Source organism: Symsagittifera roscoffensis, chromosome 2 (assembly GCF_963678635.1).
Source record: "Symsagittifera roscoffensis chromosome 2, txSymRosc1.1, whole genome shotgun sequence".
Lineage (NCBI taxonomy): Eukaryota > Metazoa > Xenacoelomorpha > Acoela > Convolutidae > Symsagittifera > Symsagittifera roscoffensis.
This window is the reverse complement of record NC_087063.1, coordinates 38,441,592-38,467,690: the sequence shown is the minus strand read 5'-3', so window position 1 is coordinate 38,467,690 and position 26,099 is coordinate 38,441,592. Positions and strand designations below refer to the sequence as shown.

General features: G+C 36.2%; 2 protein-coding genes across 2 annotated transcripts in view; one reads left to right on the top strand and one right to left on the bottom strand.

Annotated features, from left to right (window-relative positions):
* Positions 1-26,099, bottom strand: part of LOC134838851 (uncharacterized) — a 224,900-nt gene that overhangs the window by 113,905 nt on the left and 84,896 nt on the right. The gene's annotated exons all lie outside the window — the stretch shown is intronic.
* LOC134839831 (glutamate receptor ionotropic, NMDA 1-like) overlaps positions 4,670-26,099 on the top strand; it is a 61,262-nt gene continuing 39,832 nt past the window's right edge. Inside the window, exons 1-3 of the mRNA XM_063855454.1 lie at positions 4,670-5,915; positions 10,654-10,957; positions 11,397-11,479. Coding sequence (XP_063711524.1) covers positions 5,638-5,915; positions 10,654-10,957; positions 11,397-11,479 — 665 coding nt within the window. The 5' untranslated portion in view covers positions 4,670-5,637. The remainder of the gene's footprint in view (positions 5,916-10,653; positions 10,958-11,396; positions 11,480-26,099) is intronic.

Sequence of the window (26,099 nt, the reverse complement as noted above, 5' to 3'; positions counted from 1 at the left end):
AAAAACACAAACAAAATCGCATTGCACATTATAAACTCAAACTATAAATATCTAAAGCTTTGCTTCAAGTTTAGTTTGTCTTTGTCAGCAGCCTAGTTTCTCTATTGACGAAGATGTAGAAAAAGTTAAGAAGATTTTGGAATTCTCAGTGCTTTTGTTGAACGAAAAAGAAAAAACTAAAGCAGCAAAACCATTGCAAAAAAAACTCAAAGTTGTGTTGTATGCCATGAATAAAACACTTTTTTGAGCTTTTTTTTGCAATTGTTTTGCTCCTTTATTTTTTTCTTTGTCGTTCAAAAATTCTGACACTTCCAAGTTCTTCTTGTCTTTTTTCAATTTTTCGTAATCGGCTGTTTTAATACTCCATGTCGTCTACCTGCGACGTCGAATCAGCGCTCTCGGTTTTGGCGCCTTGTGTCTTGTCAGTTAAAACGCTGTTGGAAGCAGTTCTCTAACTCTTTGCGAGTTTACAACAGGGCACAGGGTTCTCTGTAGATAATCATTTTCTGCGGAAGCTATTGTGAAGGCACAATGTCATGCTTCTCTCCAATTCTTCTGTCAAAATTTCGTGCTTTTTCTTCCTTCACTGTTTTTGGTCTTCAATTATTATCAATATTAGCATCATTTTTTCGTAAAATTTCGTTTTTGCGATGATCGCCCTTAGAAAAAAAATGTTTGTGAAAAAAATTAAATAGCCATTAGAACTATCAGTTTTTATATCTCAACATCAATTGATTCACGTGTTTTGTTGTAAGCGGGTTCACGTGTTTTGTTGTGTTTTTGCAGAGTTATTCCTCATGACAAAGCTTGCGAATTGTTCTGTTCCACCTCATGTGCAGCATTTTTTTGAGTTCAACTGTGTTTCCACTAATTTATCGAATTTGTATCCAACATTCGATTGATCATACTTAGCCCAGTGATTTCCATTTTGTTTCGAAATTGTCCTATTGTTTTTTAATTTTTCGGACAAAATTAGTTTTTGAGCCCGTAGTTCCTTAGATATAGTTCAATTTCGTCGTGACCTTGTGTCGGCGCCTTAAGTTTTGAGCAATTTGTGTTCGTTTCAATGGCTGGTTTTGACTTCAACTCTGATTGAACACTGTCGAGTGTTGGATCAACTCGGTTGAAACGTATTCCATCACCTTGACCCGAGTTTTGCTACTCAGATGCAACTAAAGATTCTTTCGAAATCACAAGCGCTAAATCGAGGCGTAAAACTTCTATGAATAAACAATACTCGACAGTTTTTGAAGTTTAGAGATTATGAAATTTCGATGAACCAAAGTTTAATTACATTTATTCAAATGGGTCGGAACTTTATATTTGGGTGTTTTGATTTTCTTCCTCACCATTTCAGCTACCACAATTAAATCATCGGAGAGAGCTGAGTGATATTTCTTATTAAAGTCCTCACAGTCGAAATTCGAAAATTCCAAAAAGAAACTGTCCCACTTTTGCCAAAAAACCGGTTTGAAACCAGTTTACTTGAGAACCATTTTTAAAACACTTTAAAAATCTATTGAAATTCTTGTAACTTTGATAGAATGCCTTTTTGGGGATTTTCTGGAATCTTTTTACCAAAAGCCTGCGTTTTTGTAGCATGTTTCTTTCCAAAGTTAGTATATATTTGCTCAAAAGTCGACTATAGAAAAATTGTATCATTGGTCAGCTAGAAAGGGATGTCGTAAGCTTGTGCAACAAAACTGTAGACAAGAGTTGAGCAAACTGGCGATCGGAATTTAGATGCCCCCCACTAGCTTGTTACTGAGTATGTCGTGGATGTATATTGAATCAAGCTATGATTAACAAATACTATCTTTCTGTGTTTGCTATTTCATGTTTCGCGTTGGTGTCAAGTTTATTGTTCCTACTTTCGAAAAAAGTGAAGGAACAGTTTCTCTCGGGTTGGTTTTTTATACTCCGGAAAAATTTCGAACTTTTAACTGAAATTTTTTGACAGAATTTTTTATGTATCAGCCAAAAAGTATTGTTGCAAAAAGCTCAAAATTACAAAGATATTTAACCTATGATCTTTTTTCGTTAAGTTATGAGCGTTTAGAGATTGTCAATATGGCCAATCGCGCTGCGTAAGCGGAGATTGCATCGCTCTTAGAAATATATCCAAACTCGTTGAAGCAGGCAATTTGTCATAACTGTTATGTTACCAGGATTGGAATCTACCATTTTGAACTCAAAATGGCGTGAGGGGAAATGATTTTTAAATATATTGAAAATTTTTTTTTTTCAATTCTGATTAAAAAGCATACACTGCTTCATAGACCCTAAAAGGCAGTCTTTTTATTCAAGTTTTCACCCTGATACGAGCAATCTTGTATCTTTATATAATTCTTCAAAAAATCAAAGAGCAAACTGAATGAAATTTACCATTTTTTTGCTTTGATATTTACCATTTTATGTTGGGCGTCATATATTGACTACGAGTTCGTACTTTTCAGTTTGTTTTCCTCGATAAACAAGTGAATCTTTCAAACGCTTAGTAACATCGAGAGGCATTCAGTAGTTTACTATTTCTTATCATACCTTCCACTTTCATGATTGCCGATATATTCTAATTTCGAGAGAGCGTACAATTTGACACAAAAGATTTAATATCCGACCAATGTCACGTTTCATAAGAATGAATTTTAGCTAATCAAGTAAACTCTGGCAAAAAAATTGGCAAAAAGATCAAATCAAAAACAAAAAAGCATAAGGCCAAGCTTTGACCCCAGGGCATCATTAGCTTTCAGTTGATTTCAAAACTTTTTAGTTTAATGGTCATAACTTGTCCGAAGAACTAAAACACACCGAGCACAATTATTCCGGCAGTTTTTTCCAAAATTAGAACTATCTGCACAAAATGATAGGTGAATGATTTAATTTGACGCTCACGTTGAAAGAGAACAGGAGTTGATTTTTTTTTCGGGCTCAGAGCGTTGATATCTTCCAAGTGGTATTTAAACTTCAAAGGTTTTGACCCTTTGAAGTTTAAATACCACTTGGAAGATATCAATACTCTGAGCCCGAAAAAAAATCAGCAGGAAAAAAAATTTTCCACGAATTTTTTTTCAAAGCACAAAGCATGCGTCTAAAATATAATGCACTCATTCCAATTAAAGTTTGTATCCAACTGTTCAAATACGGTTTTAGTAAGAAAAAGAAAATTTTTCTTCATCGCTCGACTGGTACCCCCGAATAAAATTTAACAGCGACCGGCGTGACCGACAAATGAACTTCGGCTGTTATTGCGCAAAAGAATCTGCTCGATGGCCTGCGACTAAAAAACCATGTCCAGACAAATAACACCGGCCGACCATCTAAGTCGAAAAGTTAGCTGCGGACCTCGACCCGGGCATCATTAGTTTGAAGTTTAGACCATCCATAAGTTTGGATCGTACCTTTCTCATTTAGAAGCTATGATTTCCGCTGGTCTCTAATGCAATCTGTGAACAGTTGTTTGAAATGGAGAACAACTGCTGATTCCAGTCAAGATCTACGCTCGGTTTGATTTCTTTCATTTAAGCTCACAGTGTGAAATATGAGTCTTAACAGATTTTCTCACTTACTACCACTCTGCTGTTACCTCCTTTCGTTTTAGCCCCTATATAATCAATCTAGAAACTTTCCGTTCCTACCTGTTAAATGTCTAATCTTGGGTACTTTACAACTTTTCTTACTTGCTTTTCAAAAGGAAAATATTCTTTGCATTAAACTGTCTGCTCCATTAATTTTAATTTGGCCCATATTTCACGTTTAGGGACTTGGCTAATCCTAAAAAGTTTATTGAAGCCAACACCTATTGAAGTACACTTGTACCAGATTTACACTCTTTTTTGAATTTCTAGCCTACATTCAAATCGTGTAGCACAAATCGCTATGGAAGTGTTGGTGGTTTTAGCTAAGAACAGTTATTTCATATGGTACTCGTTTGAGTTAACTGGAAACAAAGCCCCGCGTGGCTCAATTGCTCATTTTACATCGCCGTTTTCCACTTGAGAATGCCGTCCTTAGATCATACCATTCGTTTTATTGGACAGATATTCTGTAGAATATTAGAACAACGTCATTGCCACAAACCAAAACTCCGTGGAGCTCCTTAGTTGCACGTGGAATGCATTTTAGAACTAATTGGGTGTTTCTGCGATCAGAGTTCGAGTTGGTTTGATTTACTTTTTGAAAGATTTGATTAATATCTGTGGTCCATAAAATTACCATTGAAGGTTTGATAGACAAAGTCTAGATTTATCTAGCTTTCTACAACCTATTACCTATTATCTAATGGATCCATAAAAATGGAACGAATGAACGCACCGATCTTTGCTCAGGTCTTTTTGGTTATACTCCCTAAATGATGAAAATAAGAGCGGAAAATTTTCATAGCAAAATTGATTTGACGCGTGCCAAAATTAGGTATTGATATCCAAAATATCATCAAACAGGTTGATGTCGTTTTGATCAAAACTTAAAGAGCCAAATGCAATTTTCACTGTCGTTTTTTTCGCAATGTTGCAAATATCAAAGTTGTTTCAATTTTCTAGGTGAAATCTCAACCCCACACACTTCTCTCGCTTCGCTTTAAGGTCAACAAAACTGCGCTTGCTTCAATCTCACACTTGGAAAATTTCAGCTGCAAAAACTTCATATAGGTTTCATAACCAAAAACACTCTTTTGCTGAAAATGAAAGCTTTTCTAAGCTTTGAGCCAGATTTTAGAAGTTGAGTCATTAATCTTTTGTGTAGTTGAAAATCAACGAAATCCGTAATTGATTAGAACTAAAAATTGCGACAAATATGAGTTTTAAATCCAATTTTACTGGTGGATGAAAGAAATATATTTGTCACCGCTGAGTGCAGTAGAATATTTTTTCTAGAGCTGGCAGCGCTCGATAGTTTCCAAATCAGCAAGAGCGGAGCCTGGGTTGTAATGTTGGGTTTAAATAAACATCCAATCAGACAGCAGGACTTGCTGGTTGTAAATTGTGGGGCACTGGAAATGGTACTAAAATGTCATATCGCTTCTTTCTCTCTCTCTCTCTCTCGCTGCCCTCTTCTCGTCCATCAGAATCACTCAATCAGAAGAAGCCTCCTCAGTGCAGAGTGACAATAAAAACATCACACTTCACCTAACCCACAAATTCCTTAACAATCACTTTCAGATATCAATAATAGGAAGGCTGTGGCTATGCTCTTCATATTCGAACATCATCGTCAGATATTTTCGCACACTACCAATTCGAATCTCGTCTTACCTTTCCCATTGTACCAACGAAGTTTTACCACACCAAGTCAATTGAGGACGAAAAAAATACGTTCTGTTTCTTCTATCAGCCATTGCGTCCCAATTAATTAATATACTTTAATAGTTTCATTGTTCTGAACTAAAGTGAATCATTATATTTGATCTGTAAAATTAATCAGAAACAGTTTAAATTTTTTATTAATTTCGTTCTTTTAGTTTGGAATCTAACCAAGCAAAACAAAATCCGTTCTTACAATAATATCATGCTGTACACGAGGACACTGTCTGTGTTTTGAACACACATTATTCAGTTGACGTTGATAAATGCCGAAGATGTGAATGATATACGCAGTCAAAAGTTGTGAAAAAAAAACTAACTTTTTGGCATTCGATAAGTTATGCCATCGCGTCAAATGACTGTTATATCTATTGCCATCACCTTGCTTTTATTACTATTGCTAACTCACTGCGTAGGCGATGCCACTTTTATCTCAGACAGTCCTGAAAGATCAGCAATAAGTGGTCACGAGGGGTACCACGAGGCAGGTCATGAGGAGGTGACAGGCGAGCGGCTGAGTCGCGTCAGACGAAGACTGGACCCGAAAGGCATGAAGTTCGACATCGCATTCATCATAGACGGTCCAGACAGCAACGAAATGAAGAGAAAAGCACTGCAGTAAGTCATACTCACACTTCATAGATTGAAACCGACCGCTTACTTCAACTTTTTATGTGATTAAATTAATTGAAACATACGGCTAAATTCTAGTGACCATTTTTCACCGTGATCTTTTTTAAACGTTTTTTTTTCTGCATTTTTTTGCCGAGTCGTCATTGTATTTTTATTAGTGAAAGCTTTTTTATCCAGATTTTAGTAATAACATTTATATGTCCTCAATGTAGCAGTTTTGTCACTTTAACGCCATCCCTAAATCTTAGGCACTGATCGCTTAGCCCCCCAGAGAGCAATCATCCAATCAAGACATGCCAACATGGTGTCATAAAGCGACACATCAGCGCTGGTTGAAATATTTCCTGGCGCTAGTTGTTTTAAGTTATATCAAAAGCTAATTTCCAGTTTGACACAAAACAATTTTAAAGAAGAGCCAAAAATTAGCGGTATTGTGTAAGTAGGAGAAAATGTTTTCCGACGGTAATTGCATTTGTTGAAGAAGCTGCTAACACTTTAATAAAATGAAAGGTTGTGGAAGAGGAAACCACTCTCCAACATCTGATAACCAATTTTTCAAAATAAACATAAAATAAACAGCTTCTCGACAAACCTGACATTGAAATATCTCTTTAATGTCAGATATAACTTAAAAAACAAAATCATTGTCTTAAACCCCGAAAAAACTTTCCCAAATTTAGTATGCAGTCCGAATTATGAAAAGAAGATCCTCATTGTATTTATACAACCGGCGTTGTAGGTCGCCTCTTTGTGAAACACAAATTTTCGTGAAAGCACACACGTTTTCGAAAAACACTTTCACTCCGTGGTCGCGATATTTTTCAATTACAAGCTTCTGTGAAGTCAACAGTTTTCATTTTTTTGTGACCGCGCCTCTTCTTTGTAGAAATCCCCAGTAAACTCAAAATGTATCGAATACATTTCATTGTAAAAAGCTTAAAAGTGTGAAAAATAACTTTCTCGTTGACTTATACTTCACATAATATTATAGTGCATGTTCTAGTAACAGTGTTCCAATTTTTCTTTTCATCTTTTTACAGTTTAGGAAGGGTATAACCGAAAAGACCCAAACAAACTTTATTGTCACATCTTTTGAGAAAAATGGACGGAAAGTTTGAGCTCCTGAGTTGTTTTCTTTTTGTTCAAGCAACATTTTTTGTTCTTTTTGCAGTGTTTTACGAAACTTTTGAAAATCATCTCAAATCTATGGAAGCTTGAACTCAAAATTAGACAAGACTGCTCGTATCAGGGCGAAGCCCTGAATGTTCCGACTGCCTATAAGGTTTATGGAGCAGCAGTAATAACATAAAAAAGTTAAATGAAATAAAATAAAACGAAAATTTTTTTTCTCTAAAATTTGAAATTTTTTTATGAAAATCTTCCCCCCACACCTCATATAAAGTATAAAAAGAGAGATTTCGGTCCTTGTAACAAATCAATTATGGCAAATAAGCTTCGTTCAACCAATTTGGAACGATTTATAAGACGGATTAATTCTCCGCTTACGCGTTAATAGCGCGAATTATATCGCGCGTTAATTGTGCCAAATTGGTCAAAATGGCCAAAATGGCAATCTTTAAACCCTCATAACTTAACAAAAAATGATCACAGGTGAAATATCTTTTCAAATTTAAGCTCAGGACAACAATACCTTTTGAATGACAAAAAAAAATTCCGTCAAAAATAGCTAGTTAAAAAGTCGAAATTTGTCTGAAGAAAAAAAAACCCACCCCGAGCACAAATATTCCGTTACTTTCGTATCGAAAGTCGGAACAAAAACCCATTTGATCTATGACTATTTGTAGACGAGTTATGGAGTTTGAAAAGAGCCAATTGAAGCAGTTTGAGAAAAATATTGTGGAGACTATTTCTTTAATGCTTGATTGCTGCAGTATGTTTATGCAAAGTTTTCTAGATAGGGTTTTCAGGTAAAAATTTGTTAAGGATTTCAAGTTATTGGGGATTAAAAACTTTAAGTCATAACTTTCCGAGTATAGTTAGGCTGATTCAGCAATAGTTTTGGATGGAAACGACGCTCCCTCATCTCATCAAAAATCAAACAGAATCCCTTGCTAAGTTGCTTTTAAAAGACTGCAAAGAAAAGTTAGAGTAAAAGTTCATATCAAAAATTGAACACATCGACGTGGTTATAGTTTAATTTTCATGAAAAACATGTGCATCTTTTGCAGTATCCTGCTGTACCAATCATTAAAGGCGAGGAAAAATTTTTGTTGTTTCACTCGGCACAAACAACGTGAGATCAGATTAGGTCGCAAATCATAACAAGACTGCTCGTATCAGGGCGAAGCCCTGAATGTTCCGACTGCTTTTTAAGGTTTATGGAGCAGTAATAACATTAAGAAATTCAATGCAAAAAAAACAAAATCAAAAAAAATAATTCTAAAATTTGAAATTTTTTATAAAAATTATCCCCCCACACGCCATATAAAGTACAAAGGATAGATTTCGCTCCTTGTAACAAACCAATTATGGCAAATAAGCTCCTTTTAACCAATTTGGAACGATTTCTAAGACGGATTAAGTCCCCGCTTACGCGTTAATAGCGCGAAATATATCGCGCGTTGATTGTCCCAAATTGGCCAAAATGGCAATCTTTTAACCCCCCTAACTTTACAAAAAATGATCACAGGTGAAATAACTTTTCAAATTTGAGCTCAGGACAACAATACCTTTCGAAAGATGTAAAAAAATTACGTCAAAAATGGCTAGTTAAAAAGTCGAAATTTGTCTGAAGAAAAAAAAAACCCACCCCGAGCACAAATATTCCGTTACTTTCGTATCGAAAGTAGGAATAACAATGCTTGTTCAGGCGATATTTCGAAGAAAAAACTCAGTAAAGATGTTTTACTAGCCCCTTTAACTAGGGTTTTTGCAATTCAAAAAAACAATCAAATGTCAGGGCAAAGCTCTGAATGTTCTGACTGCTCCTTGAAGCTGAATAAAAAGTTAATAAAGTTAATAACAAGACTGCTCGTATCAGGGTGAAGCCCTGAAAGTTCCGACTGCCTTTTACCGTTTATGGAGCAGTAATAACATAAACAACATAAAAAAGTTAATGAAATGAAATAAATGAAAAAGTTTTTTTTTCTAAAATTTGAAAATGTTTCGATGAAAATTATCCCCCCACACGCCATATAAAGTACAAAACGATAGATTTCGCTCCTTGTAACAAATAAATTATGGCAAATAGGCTTCTTTCAACCAATTTGGAACGATTTCTACGACGGATTAAATCTCCGCTTACGCGTTAATGGCGCGAATTATATCGCGCGTTAATTGTCCCAAATTGGTCAAAATGGCCAAAATGGCAATCTTTAAACCCTCATAACTTTACGAAAAATGATCAAATATCTTTTCAAATTTAAGCTCAGGACAACAATAGCTTTCGAATGATATAAAAAAATTCCACCAAAAATGGCTAGTTAAAAAGTCGAAATTTGTCTGAAGAAAAAAAAAATCCACCCCGAGCACAAATATTCCGTTACTTTCGTATCGAAAGTCGGAACAATAACAAAAATGATGAAGTAAATGGTTCAGCTTTCATTTTTGCCGTTCTTTTATCCCGCACATGCATAACCAGAAAAGGGCGCATTTTTCATCTTGTATCGTTCTAATAAAACCAATTGGCTTGCTTCAATTTAATCTGCAATAATTTAAATTGCAGCTTAACATACTCTTAACTAATTGTTCCAAACTGGTCATATTGGCAATTTTCAAACCCCCTTTAATTTTACAAAAATAATCACAATATAAAATTTTTGTTAAATTTGAGCTCATGGCAACAGAGTTTTTCAGGTGATACAGAATAAATTTGTCAATCACATTTAATTCAAAACGAATGCTTGACGAAATAAAAAACACAGTGCTAATTGTTCCGATACCCCTAACTGGTCTCATTTTTTGCTAGTTTGAATTATGATAAAAATAAATATGTTTCGAACTACAATTAACAAATATAATTTATCAAATGGGGCAGAGATGGTAATAGGCCTGAGTTACAGTCAAAAACAATTGGTCAAACTGGCAACATTAATTAATTAATCATGCTACAAGCATTGCATTTAAGAGCGGAACGGCTCAAAAAAAGCACGCGTCAGGAAATTAGGAGCAGGAAGTTGACCCCTAATTTGTAGTTTTTGTTTCGACAAAGCTAGAACTAATCAGAAACTGACGGAACCCTTAAAATTATTGATTTTGATTTGTGAGTTTTGTAAATGTTATTTTTAATAATATTGACTTTTTTTAAAATTATTGTTGCTCAATTTTGATTCAAATTAAAAAACCCTATTTAATTTGAATCGATTAGGATAGTGCGGCGTATTGAAACTTTTTAGTGAAAATATTTTGCGGATTGAAACTATCTAAACAAAAAACCAACCCAAGTATACTCATTCTGTCATTTTTTTCTCAAGTCAAAACTAAATGTTTTAATCGGAAAATGTCTTTTTTGGCTTCCTTTTTCTAAGCATCTGAATATTTTAGCCAATGAACCGAACTTGATTTATGGCAGCTCAAAATCATAAAGTAGCAATTTTTGGGTTGACACAGCCCTAATAAAAACAATTCCGAATTTAGTTGGAGCTCAAGCAAGCTCATATTTGTCGTAGCGAATGATTTAATTATCATATTAGCGTAACGTAGAAGTTGAGCGCAGAGTAGACAAGATCTGTCTCTGTCTCTATGATGCTTGTTTATTCTACAGGTATGTGGAAGACATATCCTACTGTAGGAGCAAGGAGCACCCTTGTCCTACTCGGGAGGAAGCCCTCTCACCCCACACCCTCTATCCCCAGATGAAGTTCAACCCCATCATGATAGAGCCAGGCCAGAGTGTGACGGAGACTATACTGACCATCTGCAACCAGATCAAAATGAAGGCGCTGGTGGGCGTGGTCATCTCCTCCCCCAACCAGTACGTGCATCTCAGTCTCGCAAGTGTCGCCTACCACTTTGGAATCCCCATCGTCGACTTCTCCCCCACCAACTACAAGGGCTACTACACTACAGTAAGAAAAGTACAAACCCATGCAATACTTCTGGGTCGAGATAACACGACAAATGCAACTAACGCTCAAAAAATCATGCACAAAAACCGTGGTCCATTCATTATAAAAACTGCTATAATCCCATTCAAACAACTTTTTATGGTTCAAGATTTTGAATTTGAAGGTAATCTGCCTGAAACGCTGCTCAGACCACTCAAGTTTTGCTTGAAAATGGGCGTAAAAAGTCGACCCGGCTGGTCCATTTTTTCTCTTAAGCCATTCTGATTTTTACCAATCATGGTACAAAGAATTGAATACAAAAACCAATCATCGAATGCGTACGCGACATCTTTCTACTTAATTACAGTGTCAGCAAGAACCTTCAAAATTGTCAGTGGCAAAAAACTATCTTAATTTTTACAGTCAATAACATGTTTGTTATTTATTATCTGAATTGCAGAACCACTCCGAGTTATCTGCGCCACAAGTGAGTCATTCAATTCAATCACACACAGTCTTTGGACTGCCATTCAAGCACCTATTGTAGAAAGCGTGATTTAATTTAACAAATAACTGAGTAGTCCTGAATTAATGAAAAACCCAAAAATCTCAAAGATTCAAAAACCTCGTATTCGCATAATTACCAACACACGTCAACAATCAATCGGCTTGCAAGACTTTTCATTAGCACCCTAGTCTATGTCTTAGAAAACGTATTCCATGGTTCTCATCTACATTTTTCAATTTTCAGAGCCTGTTCACTGTACAATTGTACAATGGCAACCCAATGATTTTTTCGAAAACACAATAACCCATAGATACCATTCTTGCTGTTTTGGTCATGCATAATGCACAAGCATGGTTTCGTTATAATTTCTATCAATGCAAGAACCAGTCAAAATAAAGGTGAAAACCTAGTTTATTTCATTGTATTCCTTCTAAATGAGGTGGGAGCGAACTTCGAAGTTGTGTTTTGTTTTCAATCTAGAATCAAGTTTTCCCAAAACTTCGACGGAAGCTCTTTTTACCTTTATGCCTCTATTTGAAACTTTTGTAAAAAAAGTTGCTCAGATGATCCGATTGAAAATTGGCAGGCGGACTAATTACCCCATGGCAAACATATTCATTTTTAGTCTGCATACTTAACCTTAGTGATATACCTCGTAAAGTATACCTTAGCGAATAGTGGAGATACCTCATGAAACCCCTTGTATATCTCTAAAAAAGCTTCTTCTTAATAAATTTTTTTAAAACAACAAGAATCTAAATTTTACCAAAATGTCATAAAAAAACCCTAACGGAAAACTACATAATCTTAAGAGCATACAAAAATATGTTTCCTCAGCGAATTATTGTCCATGGATTAGTTGAAATAACTATTAGAAATTTCGGTTTCTAGGCTAAAGTAAGATGGAAATGGGTGTTGTTTTTTCGAGTGGTTGTTTTTTTTGCGCGCAGTTGTAGACTTCTCAGAAAAAGTTATATCAAGTTTCCAGAAATTTTTCTGCCCCAGAAACATTTGCCACTATGACTCACCTGTTTGACGTGTTCTGTGGGTAATAAGTCACGTGTTCGAAAAATAAGATAAACTTATGTTGAATGGAAAAATTCTGCAACAAGAAAACAAAACTATCGAAGCAATATTTCAACGCTTTTTAGGCATGGCGGCATATCGTAGCAATGGTAAGAATCGACTCATCACATCACGCGACAACTAGTGGCAAGCGACAATGAGTAGCGGAAAAAGCTTTGATCACATGAAAAAACTTCAATGAAATTGTTAAATTAAAGAACAAACCTTTAAAAATAAAATTGAACGAGAGGCCCTCAAACAGCTTGAGAATAATTTTTTTGCTACAATGTTTAAGGAGTTTAACTAATCCGTCTTGTTTTTTCTTTCGTTTTTGCCATCTTGATGGCACTTTCTCCGGCAGTATTTCTCACCAATTTGTTCTCCGATCGATTTTGGTCTTTTCTCAGGAATCGGGTTCCTGAATGGTATGGTGAGCACACCTCATCCTCATCTGAAAGGCCATCTGCCATCCCTGCTGAGTTCTTGGTTTTCTGTCTTTCATTTTTGGTGTTTTCAAACTAATTTCAGAGTAAAATAGGGAACTCGTGTTTTTTATTCCAAAGAAGAAAGATGTCTAATGAAACAGTTTGATTTTCAACTACTGCATGATTTGTACAATTTTGAAAAAATAAAGCGGGATATGTTTTAAATTTTCCATCTGCGTGCCAGACTGTGTTGTTCTCCAAAGCTTCTAAGTTGTCAACGGTAAGACATATTAACATTCGGTTTTTTGCCTCCGACCCCGAATCAAAAAGGAGAAAGTTATCGCCCTCAGGATCTTGCTGAACTGCAAAAGTACGGCAATACAATTTGTTTTATATAATATTAAACTTTCAATCGTGATTCGAACGATATATAAAAACATTTGAAAAATATTCTCGGTGTAGAAAAGGCGTGAAAGCCTACTATAGTTCGTTTAATTTTTAATTAGGCCGTCAAAACTTAGTTTTTTAGCGTCGTTTTGAGCTTAAAATACTTCAAAAACTCAACAAATTTCTGCAAAAATAATGAAAAAATGTTTTGCAATTTTTTCGCCGTTCCAGCCATTTTTCCTCAAAAGTTTTTCCAATTGACCTATTTGACTATGCTTGTCCAATTCCTCATTTTTTGTTCTTTGAGTTTTTTGCGGTAGCTGCGAGGCTCAGTGTATCTATTCTGCAAAGAATAACCAATTCCTCTGTGTATCGTTCATCTATGGAGTGGCATTTTCATGAGCTGTTACATTCGCCTGCTCTTATTGAGGACAATTTTGGAACAGCAGCCGATTATGCCTTACATTAAATCCATGAAAAGCACCTTGTCGCACCACCATCAAGTGTTGTATTCCACCTTGAGAAGCACTTCAACTCTTTCAGTAAATCCATAGAACGTTAGATTTTTCTCGTTGTGCATGAACTAATTACGATAATCCGCATATGGCTATTTTAGTTTTTTCAGTGTCTCCCTTACCAAAATGAGACATTTTAATGCTGTCGTTCCTTAAGGTCCTGTTAGCCTTTGCTAGGAAGAAACTTGACCATTCGGATCATTCCAGCTTGGTCCCAAAAAAAGTCAGCAGCTTCTGGGAGGGCGGCTTTATGTTGTTCTCATCTTGAATCAGGCATACAATAAAGTTTTATTGGGCTGAAAACTGAAGTTTGAATTGAAAACTCAGTCGTTCATTTTGTTTGAGTTTGCCTTTTGCAGGTTCAAAAATTATTTTGTGATCAAAATCTCTATCTTTGTCTCTTTTGAGTGGAATATTTATTTCCCCTGCTCTTCGTACCGATTTTTTTTGATGGGGCTTGTTGTAGACGCTTTTCTACTAGAGTGTCCATGGCTGATGTCAATTTTTTCAACCCATTAAAAGAAATGATTGAGCTTGGATTTTTTCGCTAAAATTGAACTCGCTTCACTTTAAATTTCAGCTTTTCTAAGGTATCTATTGCTCATTCCCCCTTTTCATTACATCGACAGCAAACCGCAACAATTTTCGAGGTATCTTTTGGTTTAATCAGCGCATCTTCTGGCTTGGGTGGGATCAACCAATTTCAACCTACTATGTTTGTTGATGGATGATTGTGTGGATTCTCCATCTTGCGACGCTTTTGCTTCTTATTGAACTGCAATCGCCTGCCTTTATTCAAGATTTTCTGGTTGAACCACTAGGTGTTCTGAAAATCATTTTCTCGGTTTTCAATTTTCCCGACTTTTGTGATGATCTGCCGAAATCGTCAATGGATGAGCGCGGTCTCAAAAAATCAGATGACATCTTCTGCCTTTTTGCAGTTTTTAGTCCACGCTTTGGATCATCGAGCTATGGCTTTCTCAGCAAATTCAAGCAGATTTATGCGATTGTGATAAATTTTCAAACTTACCAAAAGGTCTGATCTCGTCAATCGCGCCTCTTCCTCGACTAGATTCTTAATGGATGCTCTTTTTTTCTTGTCAGGGTGTTCCTGAGTTTCTTACTTTTGTCTACTCAGCCTGCTTCATACTGCGTTTCAAATAAACCCTTCCACTTTTCTAATTTTTCTCGAACTACATCAATCAGTGGCGAATTAAGGGGGGATGTGATCGTCTCAGGGGTTAGACCTCCTCGCCAAATAAAGGGTCCCCTTTGGTATATTTTATGACCATTTTATTGGTCAAAAATTTTCCAAAAAAGTTTTACCGAACATTTATGCAAAAAGTTTGGTAAAACTAAGGTCTTTATAGCGTTCTGGGAGTGCTACTGAAATGAACTAGGTCAACCTAAAAAAAGGTCGACCAAATTTTGGAAAATATTTTGAAATCCCCCCCCCCCCCCCGCTCCCTCTAGAAAAAACCTAGATCCGCCTTTTTTGAGGTAAACTTTGTAGTTTGTATCGACACTAAAAAGTTGCCTTCAGTTTTCCGATTTACTTTCCGATTTCTTTATGCCAACTTTGCAAAAAATGTGCAATTTTTATCGAGATGTTTGAAATTTTGCAGAAGAGTTGTCCATGTATTTCGAATCTTGACTTCGATTTTTTTTGATGTGCGATTATTCAATTGGTTGAGTTTGATCTTCGACGTTTTGAAAATTACAAATTTCTGATGAAATGGTAGAAAAAAGTTCTATTCGCGCAAGCGGACAAACTTTCACGGTCAATTAAAAGGAGCGCTACGCTGGTTTTGGTTCGCTCACGCAGTCTGTTCATCAAAAAATTTTCATGGTTTATGGTTTAAGGATTGTCTTATGTTTGTTGATTTATGATTCATACTGCCACCTAAAGAACCATTGTAGTTGTGCTTTTCTTGATTTGCACCGGTCGCTTCGTCTTTGTTTTAGTTACAGCCAACGGATCTTTTGGTCATGAAAGTTCGCAAACGCCAAATTTGATCGCAAAATGCTGGAAATGCCTCAGCCACCATTGTTGCAACGAATTTTTTTTGTTGCGAAAGTCTGGAAGTTTCAAATTTTGGTCGCGAAAACATGGACTTGCAAAAAAACCTCGTGAAAATTGTTGTTTTTTTGGTGTCTTTGTGGTTGCTGTTGTTGTTGTTGTTGTTGTTGTTGTTGTTGTTGTTGTTGTTGTTGTTGTTGTTGTTGTTGTTGTTGTTGTTGTTGTTGTTGTTGTTGTTGTTGTTGTTGTTGTTGTTGTTGTTGTTGTTGTTGTTGTTGTTGTTGTTGTTGTTGTTGTTGTTGTTGTTGTTGTTGTTGTTGTTGTTGTTGTTGTTGTTGTTGTTGTCGTTGTTTTTGTTAAGGGTGTTTTGGATTCCCAGTATTACTGAAGGGTTTTTTTGCGTAAGTTAGAAAATTGTCCATGTTTTACAATTTTGCACAATCGCATCATAGCTTCTTGTGCACATATTGCTGCTTGAAAATCGTTCACTGGCGTGTTTCTACATGAGGCTTGACATTCAATTTTTTAAAGGCCTTAACTATTTGGTAAATCTATGGGTGCATCAATTCGGTTTGCGTTTTTGACTCTACGAATTGTTCGATTATTGTTTTCTTGGGCGCAAATACTTATGCTCTTCGATTTATTGCTAGTCAATTCAAAAGATTCACGATATTATGTTCAGCGTCTTTTAGAAAGAGTTTTGAGAGAGTTAGAAGACCATTTAATTGCATGCTAAAAGGGAGTTGTAAGAAATTGAGTAAACCCACCTGGTCTGAACAATCTTGCTGAGTTTGTAATTTACCAAGATCCGTTTTCTGATCTTTTTTGAAATATTTCTAGTTTTCTAGTCTTATGTCTCAGCGGAGCCGAACAGTGAAGTCCATAGAGAAAGATTGGCAGTAAAATTGTCTCATATAATCCCAGTTGTACAAATATGATGGCACTGTGGGCAAAAATTTCGTCGAAGACAGAAATTCATTCGCTTTTATTAAGTTGGACATGCCAATTTTTTTTCTGCGAATTTTTAGACATGAAACGTGAATCGCCTGTATGTATGAAAATAATATGAAAAATTTAAAAATTGCGCAGTTTTTGAATGATTTTATTTTGAGCTTAGCACCTTTTGATTTTAGTCGCGACAATTTGTATACTCATTTGCCAAACAACTTTATAAACAGAAACTTGCAACTTTAAAGTCCCGGTCTCAAATTAAAAAATCAGAACCAAATTTTGACACAAAAGTTCAACAAATTACAAAAAGTACCTTTAGTTCACGCATAACTTTGTAATAGTGACAAAACTAAGTGTTTACGTAACAAAATGTAATTATATCGTCTTATATCAGACTTATGATAAAAAATTGTCTTAGGTTAATTTATTTGATTATCCCAGCTCTCCAACCCACTCAGGTGGGGAATTAGGGAGGAGTCAGCAGGGGCAGATGGCTCTCCTGAGGGAATCGACCCAGGGGCGGATTTAGAGGGGAGTTGACCTCCTCGCCAACCGAAGGGACCCGTCCCCCTATGAGATTTTTTTAGGACACCATTTTCAAAAGGTGCATCTGGCGCCAATACATACTAATTTTGAAGAGGAGCGCGCGCCAAAAAAATGCAATTTTTCTGGTCAAAATTTTCCAAAAAGTGCCCAAAAACAGCTTTTTTGAACTTTTTTTAAATAGTTGTCAAAATATTGTTTTCATAGTGTTCTGGGAGTGCCCGGAAAATCAAATCGGAAACTTTTTGAAAAACCGCCTACCCCTCAAGAAAATCTTAGATCTGCCCCTGAACCCATAAAAGATTCTCTATAAAAGCCTTTTTTGGGCGCCCCATTTTTGGGGGTATAATGGAGCCGAACAATTTGTGTTTCTTCAAAAATGAACGCTGGTGATGGTTTTACCCTCTGGTGATGGTCTGGTGACAACATTCGGAGACAAAAATTGAACAGCGTCCATAGACAGTCAAACATTGTTTGGTTAAGTCGATCAAATTTGAGCGATGCCCGGAAAAGTTTAACAAAGTCGAACAATGTGGTGTGAACTAATTCGAAAACGAATATCATTAGGCACAAAAAGTCGAAAACAATCATTTTTCGACCGTTGCGGTCGAATCATGATTAGAGTATTTCAGCCGGGTAGGGAGAAGTATTAGTTTTTTCTGAGTTAGAATTTTCAGGCAATGGGAATCGAGCATTCTACATGCAGCGCTTAGCAAATTTAATCCAAATTAAACGCTGCTGAGGAAGACCTTAACTTAGACTTTACAACTGAAAGCTGATAACTCTACCAAAGAATTTATCTTGACTAGCAAAACGAAATCCAAACTAAGTTAGATTCAAAATATAATTTTTCAACTGTACATTTATCACTAAATCACAACCAAAAGCTCATTAGGATAACTTTTGGGCTTACTAGTGTCCTTAATTTACTGGCTCCTCAATGTTGGAAAATACCAGAACGTGTTGGTGGAATCGCCGTTTCCTCCTCTAAAGGTGTGTTCCAGGTGGAGTCACCCGACTATGGGTTGTCGCTTGAGATATCTTTCTTCATACTAGCTTCCGGTGGCGGTTATCTCTGTCTGCTTGCCACTCGATGGCTCCTCCTATTTTCCTGCCGTGTTTCTCGACTGCTAGCTTGAGCTGAGGTTTGCTTCCCCTGACTTCATAATTTCTCAAGGCTATAGCAGGCTAATATTTTTTAAAAGTAAGCAACGATACGTAGCGCCATGCTTGCAACATAAGTTATTTTCATGTAAAATTATGTCGGCAATTTTTCATTGCTGCCATGAAACCAATCATGGTGCGACGTACGGTTGCACATTTTGATCAGCCCGGGTGTTTATGGAATTCAGAGCTAGAACTTGGCTTGCCGTCTCTGTCTAACTGCTGGTTGTAGTCAACCTGGCCTTCAGCGTATCATTATCCATCTGTCGAAGCTTCTAGTCGAACCTGATTTCAAAGATCACATTTTTCACAAGCGTGGGTTGCCATTTTTCCTGCTGCACTGTATAACCAGTTTTATCTTGCCGCGGTTAATTGGAGATAAATTTCTAGGTCCGATTGATCAAAAACATGAGTATTTTGAATGAAATTTTTTTAAGAGCTGAAAAGGTTAAAATCTTATGCCGATTTCAGTTTTAAGACGAAAAAAATCTTCTTAGATAATGAATTTGACGTAGACTTTTTCTAATTTTTATTTTAAAAATTGTATCCGATGATTGGGAACATCATCTGAGTGTTTTGGACTGCGCTTTATGTTGATTTACACTGAAAAATTGCAACGGTTTTGTTTTCTCTTACATTGGAAATTTACAAAGTAACTTAAACTGATTTTTTTTCATTGTAGTTTTTAATGGATTCCGAATTTTTTTAAAACTCAATTGTCAATTGATTCCACAAATTAGCCATGTTTACAGGACTCATGATTTTTGATTGAAACGATGCGAGCTTTAAGGAAGAGCGGATAACCATAGTCTGCGGAATCCACTGAAAACTCTTGAACATCAAATCAAAAGCAGCATTGAATTAATGCTGCTAGATAAAATCAAAAGCTATTTTAATTAGCCACGATAAAAGCAAAACAACCCACAATCAAGAAAAGTGAAAAAAAAATCAATTATAACAAGGATAGCTGGCTACTGTGCAAGTAGCGCAGAATGTTCCGACCACAGTCTTAAAAAATACCAAAATATTTTCTCAAATTGGTCTCGCTTTTTTCTGCATATTAAGATGAAAAATAATCTAAGCGATATAATAGAACTAACAGTAAAATTGGTCTATTGGAAAACTGTTTTTGAATAATAATGACAAAAAAGTTGAAAAAAATTGAGCTAAAAACTCCAAAAGTTACTTTTAATTGAGTGAAACAAAGTTTTCGCGGCTTAAATTAAGCTTAAATAAGCTTTTGCATTTACTAACTACCTTACTAATTAGCTCGAAATTAGACCAAAAATCAAAAATTTTAAACCAGCTTTTCTCGACACTGAAATTTTTTTTTAAAAATGTTCGTTTCATCTATGATTCAACCCTTTAGTATGATATATTATTCAACTCTGTCCGGTGATTATTTGTGGTAGCTGATTTTGCGTGTAAAACAAAAAGTTGAAAAAACTAAAACACATCTGAATACAAAGTTTTTCCTCATTTTCAATGGTCGGAACAATAATTTTTGCGGTCAAAAATGTTTAAAATGCCACACTGAAGTTTCTTGAATAATAATCAAATATATTACGTTTTCATTATCAGTCTCCTCAAAAACCAAAATTGATTGATTATAAACGACTCAAAAAGGATTATGATCTATTTTTTGACAAATCAGTTCATCCATTTTAATCGATTATAATGAATTAATTAATATTTTTCTTTAGTTTATTACCAGGCCAAGTTTGCATTTTGTTAACTGTGAGCGGATTCCGAAACAAAGACACTGTTTTTGTTTTTTGTTTGTTCTTAATTTTTCTATGATCGTTACGACAAAATTTAAGAAGACATGCAAAAACCAAATTGTGCGCCTATCCAGTGCACAGTTTGGCCTCGTAATGTTAGTCTGAAAACATCAACTCAATGTATGCGTCTCACAAATTTTCAATTGTTTTTTTTTCTGCTTTTTTATTAGAAAATTGCAAAAATGAGACTTACTTAGGCTAATATATTGTGTTTCTTGTTTTCAGTTTTTCCCTTTCACAATTTTTTATATTTTATTTTTTTTTCTAGTTTTCACTGAATTTTTTTATATTTTCTTTCCAATTTACGTCACTTATTCCCTCCATATCCCTATCCAATGTTAAGCCCCTTTTTAGGCCAATCCCCCACTCCCTATGGTGGCTGGTTATGATGAAAGTAACGTCCAATCACTTTGATCTCCCCACTTTATGAAACCCCCCCCCCCAAGATTTCACCGCCACCTTCAACCTATTCCTTCCTCACTTTAACCACCTCCCACATGCGAGGGCGGGTTTATAAATACTTGGGGTGGGGGCGATAAACTGGGGAAGGGAAAAACGTGAAACGTGAGTGAGGGATTGGGGTGGAAGGGTTTGTGTGGAGGGAGGGGGTCTGGAATGATGTTTGGGTGGTTGGGGGGTACTAGGATGTGTGGGGGTACTAGGTTGTGTCCACTCGGTTTCTCTGCTTAACTCAAATTGCGATTCTACACAATGTGATTCTTTTTACTCCTTCATCCCCCCATCCTTTGCCACTTTGTCCCTCAACCCACCCCCTCCCCCTATCAGAATCAAACACCCACCAGAACCCCCACGTTGGAATTTTTGACCACCCCAAAAGTTTTGACAGTTTTTTCTTTTCAGTAAATTTTTTGAAAATGCAAGTCAGGATCGCTATTTTTGAGAGAATTTGGAACAAAAAAAAACTCTTTTCTTAGAATGCGATCCCAATAAAATACTTGCAAAAACACATGCATCCAAAAAAAGATACATCCTCCAAATCGTTATTGTTTGAAACAAATAGTCAAAAAAAACATTTTTGTGCTTTTTTGGAAGGTTTTCATCGCGTGTCCTTTCTCAAATTAGTAAATACACGCATATTTACATAGACATACATACGTGGTCAACCTCCATCTTTCAACCCCCTTCCCCCAATGTCTCTAATTAAAATAAAAAATTAGTTGAAAGCAACAAAAGTTGCGTAAAAGAAAATGAAATTGAACATCAACAATTTTTCGCAATTCAATGAAGTGTAAAAAAATCGATCATAATTGAGCTCCATCATCTTTATCTATAAAAATGGAAAAAAAAATCAATGATAAATAATCAATTGTTGCAAGGGTTTTTCATGCTTCTATTAAGTAACTGCAGTATAATCACTTTTAATTATCCCTTTTATAGGATCTGACAACAAAGCTCAAATATAGGTATTTTTTATTCATGAAATTCCAGTGCGGGAACTTAAATTTTTCGGCTTACACACTTAAAACATCCGATGTGCTCGTCCAGCTCAGCGTCGCTTTTCAAACAAACGCTTTTCTTTTGTTGTTTAAAATTGCCGGAAATCAGCACCCCGCCGTGGATCAAAACCCGAGTTAATGACAACTAGTTGTTAATTTGATTTTTTTTTGTACTTTTTCTAGACTAAGATTATGATTGGAGAATCTTGCTCTCGTGTGTTTTTTTTTGAGCTCAAATACTTGATTTTCATGTGTTATTACTTGGAATACGAAACACATGAACATTTTAAAGAGTGTTGGTCTAGGTGGGGGTTGAAGATGTGAACTGCTTGATCCAAAAAGCTTCAGGAAAGGTAGATTAAAACTATAACCAGGTTAAAATCAGATGCACTGGACGATAGGATGCTCTTAGGTGCTTCACCGTCGCATCACATAGCACCGATTAGCCAGTTTTTTGCGCATTAGTCTCTCCTTAACTGATCCATTATTTGTAATTTTGTGTTGCTTCAGAAAGCTTTCTGCCTGTTTTTTAAAATACCTCAAATGATGCAAAGCTCTAAAAACAAGCCCAAATATCAACCTCAATAAAAATATACAACCGGATAAAACCAAGAGATACGTGAGATTACTTTTCAATGTTAGATGCAGTCTGATTATTAAATTCCTATTAGTGCGTGACGCCCAATTTGAATAACGAAATTCGCGTGTAAGCTGCCTCAGCTGTCAAAGTTGTGTTATAGCTTAAAAAAGGCAATTTATAGTCGCTTTCATCAATACTCACGTATTCTTTTTTCATTTCTTCTACAAGCAATAGCTTCTTTAAAGACCTTTAATCACAAATCAATTGATGTTACTTTTTGGTGGCTGTTCTAGATGGTATTAAATGTCTTCTGATCCGGAGAATCGATGTTGGCTTAATTTCTCTATTTATGACATTGGTGCAAATGGTTTCTGAAAATTCACCACGCTGTTAATCACACTGTCCAGAATTATGAAAGGGAATTTGAGGAAAACTGCAACATCAGAAATAAGGATAGTGATTCAGAACTGGTATTACTTTCAGTGTGCCTTTTCAAGTTGTTAGAGTGGGTTTTGAACTTTGAGTTCGAATATCTTGTCAAAATGTCATTACCAATGACTGAGTCTGTAAAAGAATAAGGCCGAACGAGATAGATCGAACCCAATTCAGTTGGCTGGGTTAAAGATAGAGGCAAAGGAGTGAGTTTTGGGTGGCTAAGAACAATTGGGACAATTTGGAAAATTATTTCAATCTTCAGTTGCCGGTGGCCGCGCCACTATACAGTGAACACAATAGGAAATGCCACCAGCAGATTTTTCAGCTTACACATACTCTATGCTGCTGTACTTACTGTTTGGCTGCAGGTATACAAACCCAATCAAGTACCGGTCTGTAATAGAACAAGTACCCTAGAACGAGGTACCGTGAGCATGCCGGGCCTGTTTAGCAGACACGGGTGTGGAGTTAGCGGGGTAGCAGCCAACCTACAATTGCAATTTAGATGTCACAATGCGGCTTAAAGTAGGCATAGTGTAGTGTAGCATCTCTTCACATGTGGGTATCGACACTGATGAGAGAGAGAGGGTTGTATAGATTGGTTGCAGTCATGGGATAGAATCACCGTCCCAGTTTTGACACGCACTTTAATCCCCGCCCTGTCTAACAGGTTTTACAGCAGAAGAACTACCGCGAAGTCAGTGCACAGTTAGAACAAAAATGTAAACTATTTCGCTCTTTAATTTAAACGACCCAAATCACAAATCGCACCGCTATCCCTGTTCTTTTTAACCATCAATAATGTATTTAACTACGAAATTTAACTTCTATCCCTGTGAAAATTGATATTCCATAAATCTTTTACCCTTAAAATACCGCGCAACCAGATGTAAATAACTATCGATTTTCCAAAATTTCCCTACTTGGGATTAAGGGCACACTTATAGAAGACGTTTCTAGCAATATCCTACCTAGTAAAGCTCGCTTTTAAAAACTGGAAAGAATGTGGTACTATATGAACCATATTTCAGATGCAATTTTAAACACAGATGCTTTTCTCTAGAAGATCTTTTCTCTAAAACTACTGTCTGTCAATTTTTCGTATTTTCCCCGATGTCACGTGGCGTCACCAGAAAGTTGTTACCTTTTCCCCTTCTTCCATGAGGCAACTATAAACTGGTTTTCGGTCGCTTGTGTTCCTGACAATGGTGTACCGGAAAGTATTGTGAAAAATAACCAGACAAAAAATCCTCAGATATTTGTGTCCGCGAGAAAAATTCAATTTCGAGCAAATTAATTTCTCAATCGGGCAAAAAAGGGCGGATCTAGGATTTCTCGAGGGAGGGGGGGGAGGTGTGGAGGTGTCGGATCTTCAAAAATTTTGTTAGGTCGACCAAATTGTTTTTCCGAGCATTCCCAGAATACTAAAAAGACCCTTTGTTGACCAAAAAGGTTGCGCCGCAGGCAAAAAAAAACGGGTCAAAAAAGCCGTTTTGGGCCCATTTTGGAAAATTTTGGCCAAACAAATTGCGTTTTTTGGCGCCCGCTCCACTTCAAATTAGTATATAATGGCGCCGAAGGCCTCTTTAGAAAAGTTGTAGGGTTGGCTGGTCTAAAATGGATGTCATAAAATAATGTATGTCATAAAAAAATGTATGTCATAAAATAATACCAAAGAAGCGGGGAACCCTCATTTGGTTTGTGAGAGGATCAAATCCCTGAGGGTCAAACCCTCCTAAATCCGCCTTTGGTCAAAAAACCACTTTGACCAAGTTTGACCATATTTTTCCACAAATTTTATATAATTCGGCGCCAAAAGGATCTCGAGAAATTTTTGTCTGTCGACGGTAGATTGATACTAAGGGGGTTGAGCCTTTTGGGTGGTGATGGTGTCAGTTTTCCCAGTGGAATGAGCGTCCGCCCACTTCCAAATTCGTCCCTGATTAAATCAATTTTATCGCAATATTTTTTAATTTTTTTTTTCAAATCTGATTTGTCTGTACTGTTAATATAAAAAACTGTAGAGAAAATGAATATGCTTAAAAAATGTTAATTTTTCTTCTAAATTCTGTTGACAAAATAGTTAAATTGAATTACCACCGAAACAACAAGCAAAATTGTTCAAATACATGGAAATAATGGAGAACACGAACCTAAAAGCAAGTCGAAGCAATCTAATTACATAGGACTCCGTTTGTGAAATTCGGGGATAACCTCAAAGGAAGAGCAATCACGTCTGAGGTTACTGAAATAACAGAATAAAAAAATTTTCATTTTATGAAAAACGGTATTCAGTAGAATTTCTGATACCGCCCTGGAGAAAATATCTTCAATTGTTCAGTCTCGGAGGGTGTCTTTATCGGTAAATCTAGGAAGAGAAATTATCACTCAGAAAAATATCATTTACGGTTCGACTTATTATAGCTAAAATCAAAGAATAGGGTAGATACAAGTTCAACCAGATACATATTTTTGTCCCAAACTTTGAAGAAAATGAAAGAATAATTATTCAGACTGAATAGAACAAAACTGCGGAATATTTTATACACGGCAAATTGTTTCTATAAGTGAGTTTTCAACTGAACTTTTTTGACGGATTCTTCTTTTACTGCCTAAAAGATATCAATATCCTAAACTCAAATATAAAACAAAATGGCAGAGTGAGCACCTTGTCTGGTGCTGAAATTTTACTCCAAAACATGTGAGAATATTCAATGTAAAAGTGCTGCTCCGATAGATACCAATGGCACGTACATTGGACTTGGCCTTGATCCATGTGAACCAACATGCTGAGCAGCAACTCCAAAACGTTTGTCGCGTCTTTTTGCTCAATACGATACGTTTCTCTCCCTCTTATTGCTGACTAGGTTCGACCAGACATCCCCAAGTAAATCGGTTGGCAATAATTTTTTTCTTATGATTTTTCTTCTTTTATTGCTTTATCTGATATCCATGTAGCTCACAATTGATTGCTCTAAACAAAAGACGTTCCCCCTTCCCCTCTCTGGTAATGTGTTTCAGGCAAAACTTTTACCGAATTTAGTCCAGTTGCTCGTCCAATTCATGTGGTGATGCTTCTTCAGGTGTAAGATTTTTCAATTTTATTGAACGCAAGTTCCCTCTCTTCCTCTCTCAGACTTCATATTTCGGCAGAATCTACCCTCCTCAAGATGAAATCCTCAAGATGAACGCTCATTCCTTTGCTCACTCGCTCGCTCTATCTCTCTCTCCTCTCTCTCTCTCTCTCTCTCCTCTCGCTCTCGCTCTCTCTCTCTCTCTCTCTCTCTCTCTTCTCTCTCCTCTCTCTCTCTCTCTCTCCTCTCTATCTCTCT